The 16227-nt window shown below is 42.7% G+C and overlaps 1 protein-coding gene and 1 pseudogene across 4 annotated transcripts in view; one reads left to right on the forward strand and one right to left on the reverse strand.

Annotated features, from left to right (window-relative positions):
* Positions 1-203: 203 nt before the first annotated feature.
* On the forward strand, positions 204-5337 carry LOC127633328 (glucose-6-phosphatase 3-like; annotated as a pseudogene).
* Positions 5338-6595: 1258 nt separating this feature from the next.
* The window catches only part of LOC127633782 (protein TANC2-like), a 203351-nt gene continuing 193719 nt past the window's right edge, over positions 6596-16227 (reverse strand). For 2 of the 4 annotated variants that reach the window (XM_052113089.1, XM_052113091.1), the window contains 5 exons: positions 16171-16203; positions 12780-12871; positions 12549-12695; positions 10923-11023; positions 6596-10841 (listed from right to left, as the gene is read on the reverse strand). In XM_052113089.1, the coding sequence (XP_051969049.1) occupies positions 8795-10841; positions 10923-11023; positions 12549-12695; positions 12780-12871; positions 16171-16203 (2420 nt within the window). In that variant the 3' untranslated portion in view covers positions 6596-8794. The remainder of the gene's footprint in view (positions 10842-10922; positions 11024-12548; positions 12696-12779; positions 12872-16170; positions 16204-16227) is intronic. The other 2 variants (XM_052113090.1, XM_052113092.1) reach the window with 1 other exon arrangement.

Consider the following 16227-nt stretch of genomic DNA (forward strand, 5'->3'; position numbering starts at 1 on the left):
GCCCAGCCCTTACCCTGTTACATTGGCTCCGAAACCCGGGAGGGAGGAGGGATGTGCTGTCGCGGAGTCCTCGCTGCTGCTGTCCCTCAAAAGGAGCAGCCGCGGTCATTTGCCTGGGGACGGAGGGGCAACAACGTCTCCCCTCCAGAGATGGAGTTAGTCAGACTGGTGGCACCCTGGCCTGAATCGGGCGGGGGAGGAGTATGACGCCAGGCCATGATGGAGCATGGTCTCCGTTGAATCAGCTGATCAGCGGGAGAGCGAGATAAAGGGCAGCCGGAGACGCCCGTTTGAGAGAGAGATGGATGCGGCCGTGTGGCATATGTGTCTATGGTTGTTTACGTTTGTTTTAAATTGAAATTCTCATTAAAATAGACCCTAGATAGAACCACAAAGGATGTTTTCTTAGTACTATAAGATCTCCGGCAGAGTCCTAGATGGTGCTAGGAAGTGTAATGAAGCTTGAAATTATGATCTTAAAGGAGACCGCTGTTTTCAAGATTTATAGTGAAAAATAAATTTCATTTTAGTCTGTTCTCACCCAAAACCGACTGGGTAACTTCAAAAGACTTTGATTAAACCACTGAAATCGTATGGATTAATTTTTTGCTGCCTTTGTGTGCTTTTTGGAGCTTCAAAGTTTTGGTCACCATTCACTTGCATTGTATGGACCTACAGAGCTGAGATATTCTTCAAAAAATCTTCATGATCTGCTGAAGAAAAAAGTCATACACATCTGGAAAGGTATGAGGGTGAGTAAATGATGAGAGAAGTTTAGTTGAACTATTTCTTTAATCTTCACAACGTGACAGGATCCCATTTGGGGAGAGGCCTTATTGGTGGATAGGAAAATGTGGATTGTTTTTTAAAAAAACACCAAAAGTTCAACAGTTCCAGTCCAGATGTGAAACTGGCCCAGGTAAAGCAGCAGAGTGATCCTCTTTTCTGGATGACACTACGTGAACCATTTCCAGATGTCAAGACAAAGTGTCCAGGCGACTCTCTCTTTTAGGCAGTCCCTCAGATCATGCCATGGTCACAGGAGCTGTCTGGTAGGTGATCATCTCTTCCCTGGCATCCTTCTCTCATTCTTGCACAGGCAGATCTGTCTTCCAGGGTTCACATATCACGCTCTTTGGTAATCATTGGAGTGGTGGTGGCGTAGTGGGTAAAGCACAGGGCTGTTAATCAGAAGGTCACTGGTTCAAACCCCACGGTCACCACCATTGTGTCCTTGAGCAAGGCACTTAACTCCAGGTTGCTCCGGGGGGATTGTCCCTGTAATAATTGCACTGTAAGTCGCTTTGGATAAAAGCGTCTGCCAAATGCATAAATGTAAATGTAAATGTAATCGTTTTCAAATAGCAGTATTTACAGTGGGGTCAAAACATGTCTGAGATCAATAAGGGCCTTTATGTAAAGATAATCTAATCCTTTTTCTCTCTCTTACAGTATAGTCTAAGCTGCATTGCCGTATCTGTTCTATGCATTTTTTTTTGGGGATGTGTTGGTCTTTCTCGAATCTTCATCTTGGCTCACTTCCCTCATCAAGCCATTGCAGGTCTTCTGACAGGTAAAACCTTTGTCACATAAGAAGATACCTATTTAGGGAGGCTATTACACATGAATAACAATGTAATAATTTTTCAAGTGTCGTTGTTTAAAATCCAAAAAGCATAAATACAGGAGTGAGGCTGTAGTTATTTTAGACATGGTAAGATAAAACAGTGACAGGACAGGTCTGGAGACTTCATGTACTTTTCCACAGGTTTATCTGAGCCGAACCGTGCCTGTATGTCGCCCTCTGTTGTTCTTCCTACGCAACAGCATGTCTCTGCTCTTTGGAGCACATCTGCTGCACGCTGCCCTGCAAAACATTGGGATTGATCTGTCTTGGTGAGTACTACAGGTTGACCTATGAAACGGTTTTACCGATGAATCTGTGCCCCGATAGTTGCATTTTGGAACCGTCAGTTATTGACAAAAATCAATGCTTATAGTTCCCAATATTCTTTTTTTATTCCATTCATGGTCCTTCTCCAGAGGATTCTACAGTTAGAACAAATTGGTTCTACAGTAAAACAGCAGCCTCTGGAGATCATTTAAAAACAAGCAATGTCTATTCATCCATAATTTTATCCTCATTTCAATGCAAATTATTTTTTTTTTTAGAACAATGCAAGTGGTCTAAGTTGCAGAGAGGCCATGAAAAGAAAAATGCGGCCATGGAAATGTGCCCTGTCAGCGCATACATTTAGTCTCTAACTTCAAATTTTGTGAATAATAATAAAAAACCTCATCTGGTGAAATATATACACACACAATTCTTAATCGGGTGAATTTATAGGCTGTAAAAAGATTAATTTGGTAAATAATGATATTGATATTGATGATCTTGAGCATTGTAACTGAGCTTCATGAAGTCATGATTCATGGGGATTTTGGAGCTTAAAAATTTTGGAATCCATTCACTTGAAATGCATGGACGTACAGTGCTGAAATATTCTTCTAAATATCTTTGTTAAGCAGTTCAATGGAAAGGAGGAGGCGAGAACTGGCCTGGCGTTATAAACAATATTTTAATGATTAACTTAAACAAAAGACAAACACACACACGACGGACATGTCCGCAAACAATCTCTCTCTCGTCGCACCACCGTCCGCAATCGGCCTTTATCCCTCTCGGAGGCTTAATTAGCCTGATAAGGGACCGGGTGTGTATAATCACGACCCGGCCCCGCCCTCCACCCTGTCACATTCTTCATTTTTGTTCTGCAGAATAAAGAAAGTCATACACATCTGGGATGTCAGGGGGGTGAGTAAATGATGAGAGAATTTTCATTTTTGGGTGAAATATTTCTTTAATCTTCACAACATGACAGGGTCCTATTATAGGAGAATCTGGATTGTTTTCTAAAAACCCACCAAAAATTCAACAGTTCCAGTCCACCTGTGAAACTGGCCCAGGTAAAGCAGCAGAATGATCCTCCTATGATAATTAAAATTTTTGGGTGAACTATTCATTTAATTATGACATATAAGGCCTCTAAAAGTCACAAGCAGAAATTAAGACATGTTGTGTATTTGTATTAGTTGGTCGAAGGCTAATCTGTATGGACAAGTCTGTTTTTTCATCGTAATCTTATCTAACACTCTTATACTCTGAACCACAGGTCTGTCTCACTGGCTAAGAGGTGGGGTTCTCACCCACAGTGTGTCCGTATGGACACCACTCCCTTCTCCTCTTTGAACCTTGATGCCTTGAACCTTCAACTGGGCTTTGAACTTGCACAGTATTGGAAGCCAGGTGGATGGGCTCTTCCCTGGGTCCCCAGGACTCTCTGTCTGGCCCGCTTGTCCATGGCCCTTCACCACATCAGCAGTTGTCCTCTGCCCAATGCTCCTCTTCTTCTCTTCTATTCCCTGTTCTTTTTGACTCTACTGACTGGGGCGTGTTCAGGACTGCTACAAACAGTCTGGATGAGTACACAGAGGCTGTGACGTCATATATCAGCTTCTGTGAGGACTGTTGTGTTCCATCACGAACCAGGGTGAGTTAGAACAATGACAAACCCTGGTTTACAGCCAAACTCAGAAGGTTAAGGTTTGAGAAGGAAGAGGCCTTCAGGAGTAGGGACAAAGACAGATTTAAAGAGGCGAAGTACAAGTTTAGCAAGGCGGTGAAAGAGGCTAAGCGACGGTACTCTGAGAAGCTCCAACACCAGCTCTCAGCCAACGACTCTGCATCTGTCTGGAAAGGACTCAGGCAGATCACCAACTACAAGCCTAAAGCCCCCCAGGCCATCAACGACCAATGCCTAGCCAATGACCTGAACGAGTTCTACTGCCGCTTTGAAAGACAAAGGGACAGTCCTGTAACCATTCCCCACGACACCTCCCAACAAAGGGACAGTCCTGAAACCATCCCCCACGACACCTTCCAACAGCTCCAGCTACAGTGCATCACCTCCACCTCCCCCACCTCAGCAGGGGCCTGGGCACCCCCACCAATGCCCACCTTAAAGGTACCCCCCTCCACCCCCCCACCCACCTCAGTGACGACTCTTTCCATCCATGAGAGGGACGTCAACAACACTTCAGGAGACAGAACCCCCGGAAAGCTGCTGGACCAGATGCTGTCTCCCCATCCAGCTTGAAGCACTGTGCTGATCAGCTGTCTCCAGTGTTCACAGACATTTTCAACACCTCACTGGAGACACGTCACGTGCAAGCATGTGAAGCTGGGGAAACACGTCTCCGACTCACAGACCATTAGCACTCCTCTGCTCTTCTCCCAGGATACTAACAGCTGCACCTCCAGTGACTAGTCTGTCAAGTTCCTGAAGTTCGCGGACGACACCTCCCTCATCGGACTCATCTCTGATGGTGACGAGTCTGCCTACAGGTGGGAGGTTGACCACCTGGTGACCTTGTGCAATCAAAACAACCTTTAGCTCAACACTCTAAAGACAGTGGAAATGGTTGTGGACTTCAGGAAGAACTCAGCCTCACCTGCACCTGCCCCCATCACCCTCTGTGACTCCACAATCGACACTGTGGAGTCTTTCCGCTTCCTGGGAACTATCATCTCCAAGGACCTCAAGTGAATCATCATCAAGAAAGCACAACAGAGAATGTACTTCCTGCGGCAGCTGAAGAAATTCAACCTGCCAAAGACAATGATGGTGCACTTCTACACAGCCACCAACAAGTCCATCCTCACATCCTCCATCACTATCTGGTACGCTGCTACTACTGCCAAGGTCAAGGGCAGACTGCAGCGTGTCATCCGGTCTGCAGAGATGGTGATTGGCTGCAATCTGCTGCCACTCCAGGACCTGAACGCCTCCAGGACCCTGAAGCGTGCTGGAAAGATTGTGGCTGATCTCTCCCACCCCGGCCACAATCTCTTTGAGACACTCCCCTCTGGCAGAAGGCTGAGGTCCATCAGGACAAAAACCTCACGCCACAAGAACAGTTTCTTCCCATGCGCCACTTGCCTTTTCAACAAGGCCCGGTACCCACCCTGACACTCTCCACCTCTGGCTCTACATGCCACTGTACTTACTCTGCTGCTCTTTTATTTTTATTCTTACTTTTAATATATTCTGTGTGGACATATTTATATTGCTTATATTTTAATACTTGTTTTTTTATATTAGAGAATGTGTGACACGCACCTACAACACCAAAACAAATTCCTTCTATGCGTAAAAAACATACTTGGCAATAATGCTTTTTCTGATTCTGATTAAACACACAATTGTGCCACAGGTAGTCATGGTTTTAGTACCAGGATTTGTGCATCTTCTAACAGCCAAAACCAATAGGGATTAAAAGTGAATACCAGAGATGGTACGCTACTGATCATCATTAAATCAGGCAACCAGGGGACTTGGGTAGCTCAGTAGAAAAGACTCTGGCTACCAGAGTTCGCTAGTTCGAATCCAGGGTGTGCTGAGTGACTCCAGCCAGGCCTCCTAAGCAACCAAATTGGCCCAGTTGCTAGGGAGGATAGAGTTACACGGGGTAACCTCCTTGTGGTCGCTATAATGTGGTTCGCTCTCGGTGGGGCACGTGTTGAGTTGTGTGTGTATGCTGCGGAGAATAGCGTGAAGACTCCACGTGTGCGGTGTCTCCATGGTAACACGCTCAACAAGCCACGTGATAAGATGCACGGGTTGACGGTCTCAGACATGGAGGCAGCTGAGATTAATTCTCTGCCACCGGGATTTAGGTGAGTCACTATGCCACCACGAGGACATGGAGCACATTCGGTATTGGGCATTCCAAATTGGGAGAAAAAAAGAAAAAAAAACAGGCAACAGGTAACTAGCCATCAAAATTAAGTCCATGACCCAAAAAGAAGCAGCTCGAGAATAAATAATTTCTGGTGTTCTATTTACAAGTTCAAATTTAGATTGTGCCTTGTGCCAAGAGAACCGTGACCTTTGATTAGCACAAAAATGTTTCTTAAGTTATTGTTCTTTGAAGAACAGAATGTGTTCTAAATACATTTTTCACTCAGTCTATTTAGTCTTTTCAGTTTGAGAAAAACTGAATACATGTACAGACATTAAAATGTTCTCTCTCTCTCTTCTTTTTAATAGCAAAATAATCTATCTAAAAAAAAACTAGATTTTTCTGATTTTGGAGTTGGCCTGATAACTTTTTTTTCACACCAGTATTTGCTAAACTATTGCCAAGGTGCTCTGCTGCTAGGCAGTTGCTAAGATGTTCAATGTGGTTTCTAGAGCATTGCTTACTGCCCAGAGTGAAAAGAAACGATTCCCAAATTTATATGATGTCCTAGTTCCTAGATAAAGTGCTACAAATTCTTTGCCTTTTGAAGCCAAAATATGTCATTTACGTAGCTGGTGGTCCTCTGTCCATGCAAGTCTATGGGATTATTTTTCTTGTTTTGTCGTCCGTCACTAATGGTTTGATTCATTGCCACTGAAGGGAAAAATATTGTAGTTCTGTCTGTCTCAATAAGTGAAAGACACATTTAAGCTTGACTACTGTTATGTATTTCTTTATACATGAACTTTAAATGAACTCTATAAAAATGACCAATGACATGATAAAACCACATTCTGATTTATTGAAGTCATTGAACGTTGTCACAGCGCTCTGAAAGCTTACATTTACAGATGAGAAACTCTGCTTAGCAAGCAAATACAATAAAGTCAACTCAAATCTCAACTGAAAACTAAAAAGAATGGCCATGTCTCTACTGTTGTGTTTGGTGGTGATGAGAGGTGAGATTTTCTGTCCTCTTTCGGCTTCAGACATAGAACAGATTCTTGAATATCTGTACCTGTCAGCTTTGTGGGGGGGATGGAGGATAAATCATGCATCAAATTATGTACAGCAAAAATAGCTTGCACTGAAAACTGCTAAATAGACCATCACTAGAGTCCTGTATTCTCAAGAAGTGTTGCCTCTATTTTTGTATTTACTTAGCTTATCTTCCCCTCTCGATTTAAGCAGGTTTACACTATCAACAGTGGAAATGTGAATATGGTATCTGTCCATATACTGCGTTTTTGAGATCTGACCAAAGCCACAGTTAGTTCTGCATGTTAATAATGCTGCATTCTGAAGCTGAGAACTTCAAAGGGAACTAGCTGAATATGTATTTTACACCACAAATACACTATTTCAAAACAGCTGGTTTGCATTTTGGGAGAGTGTGTGATGCCACTAAACTGACACTTGAGAATAATTTAAGTTGCATTTGGCGTTTGCAGAGAGCAGGATTTTGTATGCATAAACACATTTGGCTACTATATACAGCAAGTACACTGTGCTCTATAAAGGCTATTATATACACATTTTTATCTTTTTAAAAACATAATTCTGTTATTTTATATTACTGTTCATTCATTTGCTTTAAAAATGAGAATTGCACCAAGTACAATGACTGCTATTTTGTTTTCTAGTACAACTAATCACAGGTTATTCTCCAGTGTTCACTGAATGTTTGTTAGTAACTATGTTTCATCCCAGATTAAAAAAAAAAAACATCTCCAAACCCCCAGTATTCACATTCCATACAATCCTTACAAATGAATAAAGTGCTTTCTTTCTCCAGAATGTCACAGACTATCAGTGCAGCTCAAAATTACAAAAACAGTTCAAGTTAAAACAAACATACTTCACTTGATATACTGATGCTTCTCTTTGAAAATGTAATAATTAATTTCTTAAAACAATAAAGAAATAAAAAGAAATTCTATTACTAACTTTTCAAACTCCCCTGAAACATTGTGTTGCGTAGTATACATACTGTAGAGTTTATAAGACGTCTATGGTGTGATACATTCGTTTTACTTGAAATATGGCAGTTTTGCCACTCCAGTGCTTGGTAATTAACTGAGCTAATCTTGTTAATAAGAACAAAAGAGATATCCACAGAATTTGATGGTTAGTTGAAAAATACCATATTAAATTAGCTTATTCCCAAGAAGGCAATAATATTATTGACACACACATCGTTTTTGCCTAGGAGCCAGAACTGTAAGTTAATAACTGTAAAGATAATAATCTCTTGTCACAAACTCTAAATCATCATTTTGAAAATATTTCATACCCTTTCCAAAGGCAAAATCAATACATAAAAAAATAAAATAAATACAACTGTCACAAAAACTGCTCTAATATTTCTATACATCATATAACTTAATTATAAATATGTATTTTTCCTTCTGTAACTACAGTTGAGACTTTCTGAAACATATTTTTTTTCTTCACTTTTTACAGTATTGAACAATCCAACATTGTGATGTCCAGAAAGCCAAGCAGTTTTGTTTAGTTTCATTGGGAAGAGCGAGAAAGATTAAGAAAGGGAATGAGTTTAACACATAGATGCCCTTTATAATACATTTTAGTACTGGGAACAATGGCAAGATACACAAATCCTCTTTGTAGGCCTCGCCAAACGTCAAGAAATGTGCTTTTTTTATAATGTGCAGTTTTAAAGAACATTTTTACTTGTATTCTAACACTCCAAATGGGTGCTTTCAGGGTTTTTGGAACCTGCCCACCACCCAAGTTCTAAAAACTAGGTTTTTAACAATAGATTTAGTTAACCTTAAATAGGCACAGATATTTGTACAGAACTTTTAACACTGCATTTTTTGTAGTTCATTAAAAGTATATTTCCTATGCTTATTTCTATATATAAGAAAAACTGTTTTTAATATCTTGGACCTACACAGTCCCTCACATAAGAACTGACATAAATATTCACTTCCACACACATCTTTGTGCCCACACTTTTGGGTGTCTATTAAACGTTTGACTCCACAAAGGGTCTCTTTGGTTTGATGGGCGAGGTGGGACCTTGTCTGGAATCACGGGAAAGCTGGCGGTACATGTTCTCCTGGTATGCCTGTGCCACAGGCATCGTCCGTGCCACTTTAACATCCTGGTATGTGGGCACCTGGCTAACCCGCTCCAGGAGGTCTCGATCACGGGCCCCTCCATTGGCGAGCATGCCCTGGGAGGAGGGCTGCGGCTGGGGATAGAAGTCCTCCTCCAGAATGTGTCCATTTTGGGCATTATTGGTCTTATTGTAGTAGGCAATATTGCCTAGAGAAGTAGGTGGGCTGTAGGAGGAAGCAGTGGAGGCCTGATGGATCAAATTGCCAGGTGATGTGGGGCTAGTGATGACCGATTCCAGGGATGACACAGGCCAAGCACGGGAAGGCTGGTGAAGGTACTGCTGTTGAGTCCTTGCAGTCTTGTCAATAACTCCCATGAACGGCGTGGACCGAGATCGAGCGGGTTCACCCACGTAGAGCCCGCTCTGAGAGGGAGACAGAGCAGATGCCTCATCAAAGCTTCGTTCATATGCAACTTGCAATGGGATTTCCATTTGGGCCATGGAGGAGGAGGGTCTAAAGCCAGGGGCTAGATTGCAGCTGGAGCCTGAGGATATATTAGTGCTAGATGGGGAGAAGCGAAGATTTACACTCTGGGAATGTATCAGTGGTCTGGGGGGTGGCACATGCTGCTTCAGGTCACTTGTGTTGGCACTGATAGGCCTACGCACAAGGTGAGGGATCTCAGGAGAGCCCAGCTGGCATGATGGCAGAGCAGAGGCTGCCACTGCCCTCTCATGTTCATGCTTTAAGACAGGGTAGTATGCCGCTGACTGACTGCGACTAATCTGGGGTGTTTGGCTGAAGCGCATGCCCCCAGGTCCCCCTGTGGTGGAACGATAAGCTGAAGCAGGACGTTGAGGATGTTCTTCTTTCCCCAAATTTGATTCTAGAACCCCACCAGGTCCACCTCGGCCTCCATGCTGACAAAGTGCTCCCACTCTAAGGCTGGATTGCACTTGTGACATGGATCGGCCATCCAGGGAGGGCTGGTACACCAGTCTGGCCTCCCGCTCTCGTTCCCTGTCCACATCCATGGAACTACCCTGGTACCTACTACTGAGTGGGTGAGCCATCTGGCTGTATGCATTGTTACTGGGCTGGTTAGTGCGGACAATCTGTGCCATAGAGGGCTGCAGGCGGAGACCCTGAGCCTGGTGGTGCTGGCTGGACTGGGAAGGCTGTGACTGGAGCTGGAAGGAACGTTGGCTACTCATCTTCAACAGTGGTGATTTAGGTCGGCTAGTTAGAGGCTCCTGCTGGTAGCGGACTGGAGAGCCAGACTGGGATCGATATAAACCAACACTCTCTACTGGAGGGCTTGCCCTGAATCCACGCGGAAGAGGAGAGGGTGGAGGCCTCTGGTAGTCCATCGCCTTGTTCCCTCCACTGCCCATGGGTGGAGGGCTGAAACGGGCAGGCGATGTATGGGGTGGACTGTGGCGGTAGTGGGAGTTTTGATATGTAGGGGAGATGCACGGGGAGGTGGACTGGTAACTATGATGGGTAGGGGATGACATGGAGGAGGAGCTGGGGTGGAACTCAAAAGCCTGCCTACCAGATAGGTAGCCTGTGTCATGATGGGCTGGAGAAAGGGGAGGACTTCGCATAATTGCCAGGCTGGAGGTGTTTGAGCGAATATCAGAGGCAAGGCCAAGAGACACAGCCTCTAGCTCTTGTTCCAAAAAGTCGTCATCTTCAAACAAGTCCTGAACAGGTTCCATGTCATCCAGTCTTGGCTCTGGGGGAGGGGTATGATGAGGGGGCTCCTCATCCTCCTCAACTGGTAAGGGAGATGGAGGTGGAGATGGAGGAGGCTCAAGCTCCAGCTCCTCGGGTTGGGTAACTTGTCTGAGTTCCTCCTCCACACGCTGAAGAAGTCGCTGGATCTCACGATTGTTTGGACACAGCTTTATGGCTTCCCTCAGGTCTTCTAGTGCTTCAACGAATTGCCTTTAGAGTGGAAAATGGGAATATATAACCACCTTGAAGTAACTTGATGTGAAAATAATGAAAGTAATGGAAGACCCCTACCTGGTGCTACGCTTAGCACGGGCTCTAGCATAGTAAGCCTCATATGATTTGGGCTTCAGCTCCAAGGCCTTGGTAGCAAACTCTTCTGCCATATCAAAGTCCTGTGGGCAGAACCAAGAAATTTCCACCAGATATTGATAATTTAAATTATTTTATCCTCAGTTAAGCAAGGAATCTACCCTACATGACATACTCTACATCTACTAAATATGTGAACACCCAAACTTGCTGGTGCTTTTTGAACATTTATTTTAAATACCAGTGGCATTAATAGGGAGTAAATCCTTCTTTTGCAGCTTCCACTATTTTGAGAGGGCTTTCTACTAGTTAGAACTGGACTATATGGATTTGCTCTCAATAGACGAATTTCCACAATTGGGCCAAATGAGGGAGTGCTAGTGCATTCCAGGGCAAGTTGCATTCCCACTGACACTTCCAGGCTTCATCGTGCTGGCTCGGGGCTGTCTCTGGGCCAATGGCCAACCGGGGATTGAGGCGGGTTCAGTGTCATTGGCAGAGTTTCGTAGAACTTGTCAGAATATGTATCTGGTGCACAATGGTACAGGTTCGGGGGGAGGTGAGGGAAGGGGGGTGCATAGTACAAATCCGTTAAAATTCACAATGTGCCAGAAATTACATTCCATTGTTTGGTGAACTTTCATAGATGGTGTGCTTGGACATTTTCCCGCTGTTAGTGGAGAGACCACTCGGGACATCATGGCAGTTACAGTCGGTGAGTTTATATCACTAATTTATCTGGCTAGCTAGCTAATGTTTACATTCGATATAAACTCAATATTCTAGATAACTAGATATCATGATACCTAAGCTTGAGCTTTCTTTTTGCTTGTGAAATGGGCGAGGTGTGTGAAGTTGGCACCAGGGCGGCATAATAGGGGTGAGTTTTAGGGCAACGCTGTGGGTCTATTGGCCAGATGATGGGGATGCAAATCTATTTTGGTCTTGTGGCTCTAGGTCTGAGGCTGTTTGCCTCGGCTTGCCAGTTTGTAACCCTGCCTCGCACTGGCGTGATAGCGGAAAAGCAGCTAATCAGACAAAAGAGCATGAGTGAAGTCAGGTACTGGTGTTGGATGATGGGGTCTGGCTTGCTGTCTGCATTCCAATTTAATTCAAAACTGTTAAATGGGGTTCATGTCTGTGCAGTCCAGTCATGTTCTTTCACACCAGACTCAGTAAATAATTACTTTTTGGACCTCGCTGTCATGCTGGAACAGAAAGTGTTTGTCTAAGGAGATTGCTTGGTTGTATGCTTGATTTTATACACCTATTAGTAATGGGCCTAGCTAAAATAGCAAAACCTGTTCATTAGAAGGGAGTGATCACATACTTTTGGTCATATAGTGTAATTTCTTTCTTTATCATGGTTGATTAAATAATTATTTTACACATCTGTTCTAGATGTGTATTTGACAAAGTTAAGGATTTACAATAAAATAGGTATCACAACAATACAAACTACTGAAAAACAAAAACAAATTATGTTATGTTATGATATGATAAGGTATTACAGATGTATTACACACAGATCCTTACTGGCTGCACTAAGAATCAGAAGGAGATTTTGTAATCATTATTTTACAAAAATAATTTATGTCCCATTCTCACATTCATTTTCCTCTGACAGCGAGACAGGTTCAGGAACAAAGACACTTTGAGCTCTTTAAAGGTCTTCAGGTCTTCACTTAATCCTTCACAGGGAAATTTCTTGAGAGCATACTGATAGCGCTGAGCTGCTTCATTCACTTTTCCCTTCTGCAAGTGAAAAGATGATAAACATAAACCAAGGAGGTAAAACTGTGCAAACAACTGTGTAGGTGAATTTGGGGTAAACCTGACCTTGTAGAAGCCATCACCCTCCTCCAAAAGTTTACTCAGTAGGATAATCAATATGTCCGGTTTAGATGTCGCCATGGCCCAGGTGGCAGGACCTATGGGGTAACAGGATGTTTAATGGGTCAAAATGGAACCAAGGGTTTTAGAGGAAAAACACAGAGGGTGAAAGAAGTCACACTAAACACATGAAGGTATGGACAACAGCATGAGGATAAAAAGATGCTTTCTGCTTGAACTCAGCTTTCATTCCCTGTAACATAAAATCTTAAAAAGGGTGCTATGTCTAATACAGGATTTCCCAACATTTTCTGCCAGCTGAACCCCTAACCCACTATCTAATTAGAGGGAAGTGTCCCCTTAGTAGGCCTGCATTAATTAATTGCATTACTGAGCCGCACCGTCGACTCCTGACACAGCTTCTGAAGAGTGCATGAAGATCAACCAAGCCCGGTTGTACAGGGTTGCTAAACTAGCATAAGAGCCCCCTCAATAAAATATGTAAGCCTGATAAACTGTATATTGGCAAAGCAAACTCCCTTGAATCCTGGCAAACACACACACAAAATCCCTGCATCAAAACAAATAAACATGTATAATCTTGCAAATCAGTGTGTCCTAATTTGGAGGTGCAGCATTCTGCTTTCATGCCTCCAACATACACATGAGCATTTGTTTGGAATTGCAAAATTGACACTAGCTCAACGGTTGTGGATAACATCTTCCGACATGGATTTCTGAATTAATGCACAGCGAACGCATCTATAAATTATTGTACATTTTAAAAATATTTCTTAAACCGAAGGCAGTGTAAATTGTGGACTAAATATTATGTTGTTTTGGTAGCATTAAACAATAAAAAAAGCAAGAATTACATTATGCCTCCAATTTATACAGAGCAACAACCACTATTTTCTGAACAGGGCTCCAGACAAAAAAAAATATGATGGAGCATCTGGCTCCTATACATTTATGAGTCAAATTGTTATTTTACACAGCCGGAGATTTCTTGGGATGTACAGTTTTAGTAAGTGTTGTTTATTCATTAAGTAATTTAAATGGATATATTATCTTGTACTAGCTTGTTTCTCATTCATCTGTATTGGCACTCTGGCTCCAACCTCATTTTAAGCAAAGACCGTGATGTTAGATGATCATTTGGTTCTCAAAACTTTGGAAAAGCTGGCCGGTTTTGAGATAATTTTTTATGTTTCCCTGGTAAGTGGCCCTACCATGTGCAGTGCGGTGGGGAGGGTTATGTGTGTGCGTGTGAATGTGTGGCTGTAAACGAAATCCTAATGCTATTTTTTTTTTTTAAATGAGTTGTTTGACATGTCCTGCTCCCAGTTCCTTTTTCAGTTGGAAATATGTGAAAAAAACAAATCAAACAGTGCTTGTCTAGGCACTTCAGTGTGTCTTTAAGGCCTTTGCCCACCTAAGGCAACGCGATTATGAGAGCAAATCAGCGACGAATGGCACTTTCACATAGAAAGCGACACAAATGATCAATGTTAGCACATTCATGACTTAACAATAAGTGCCACTAAACAGGGAGCTGTTTTATGCCAGTACAGTAGGTGGCTGCCATCACACATACTGTATTTACCATGTGTTAAGTACATTTGTTAAAAATCACTGGGTAATGCACACCCATAATTACTTTTATAACAGATTTGCCAATTGGAACAATAGGCCTACTGAGTGTATCTTATCTCCATGTATATCAACTTGTGTTATAGATTTGCTAAAAAATAAACCTGACATTTAAACACAAAAAACATCTTCAGTCTGACTGACCGATTATTAGATACTTTAATAGTGGTAAAAAAAAAAAATCACAATCTTCCTCACTGTGACAGTGCGGCCCAGACACAGTGGCTACATTAGCTACCAAAACACCAATAATAACCAGAAACAATATTTGGTACATAACAAGACTTTTAATAAGAACCAAGCCCATAATACACCAGGGACTCTTATTTTGAAATGTCTGTGCTCCCAGGTGCTCTAATAAACAGATAAGGGAAACAAAATACAGTATGCACTCTTACAATCACTTACAGATCAGCCACAACATTAAAACCACCAGCCTAATATTGTGTAGGTTCCCCTCGTGCCAGCAAAACAGTCCCAACCCGCATTTCAGAATTGCTTTCTGAGATGCTATTCTTCTAACCACAATTGTACAGAGCAGTTATCTGAGTTACCGTAGACTTGAATTTCGAACCTGTCTGGTCATTCTCCGTTGACCTCTCTCATCAACAAGGCATTTCCATCTGCAGAACTGCCACTCACTGGATGTTTTTAGTTTTTGGCACCATTCAGAGTAAATTCTAGAGACTGTTGTGGGTGAAAATCCCAGGAGATCAACAGTTACAGAAATACTCAAACCAGCCCAACTGGCACCAACAATCACGGCACGGTCCAAATCACTGAGATTAAATTTTTCCCCATTCTGATGGTTGATCTGAACATTAACTGAAGCTCCTGACCCGTAGCTGAATGATTTTATGCACTGCACTACTGCCACACGATTGGCTGAATAGATAATCACATGGATAATTGTTGGTGCCAGACGGGCTGGTTTGAGTGTTTCTGTAACTGCTGATCTCCTGGGAATTTCACGCACAAGTCATGCGGCAATAAAATGAAGTCAGCTGACTACCTGAATGTACTAAATGACCAGGTTATCCCATCAATGGATTTTTTTCTTTCCTGATGGCACGGGCATTTTCCAGGACAATAATGCCAAGATTCAACGGGCTCAAATTGTGAAAGAGTGGTTCAGGGAGCATGAGGAATCAATTTCACACAAGAATTGGCCACTACAGATTCCTGACCATAACTCCATTGAAAGTCTTTACGATGTGCTGGAGAAGGCTTTACGGAGTGGTTCTACTCTCCCGTCATCAATACAATATCTCACGCAAAAATTAATGCAACGCCGGATGGGAATAAATGTTGTAAAGTTGCATAAGGTCGTTGAGACAATACCACAACATACACAATACATAGGATGAATACAGGCAAAGTGGGACAGTAAAGTTTTTCATAAAAAAAAAAAGTGTGCCACTTTACCTGTGTTCACCCTACATAGACACAAACAGACATATCGATCGATTGAGACAGGTGGTGACACAGCAAGCAGGCAGACCGCAGAAAAAAGCAGGAAAAAAAGGGCAGTTGCAACTTCACTGTATCTTAACTGTTTCCCATTTACAATGTGCTAACAATGTAACTGTCTACCCTATAAAAGGGTATATATTAAATACTCTTTTGGGGACTTTTACAGTGCTAGTTAAAACTGCAGCACCAGAACACAGAACAAAGAGGAGGAGAGAGCTGTCAGGATTCCTGAAGGGTAACAAGATCCTAACAGCCTGAGCGTAAGCATTACCTCCTTTGTGAGGACTCGGCAGTGTCTGACATCCTGTGGCCAGAGGTCAAGGGATGT

The sequence above is a fragment of the Xyrauchen texanus genome, chromosome 40, assembly GCF_025860055.1.
Source record: "Xyrauchen texanus isolate HMW12.3.18 chromosome 40, RBS_HiC_50CHRs, whole genome shotgun sequence".
NCBI classification, from domain to species: Eukaryota; Metazoa; Chordata; class Actinopteri; order Cypriniformes; family Catostomidae; genus Xyrauchen; species Xyrauchen texanus.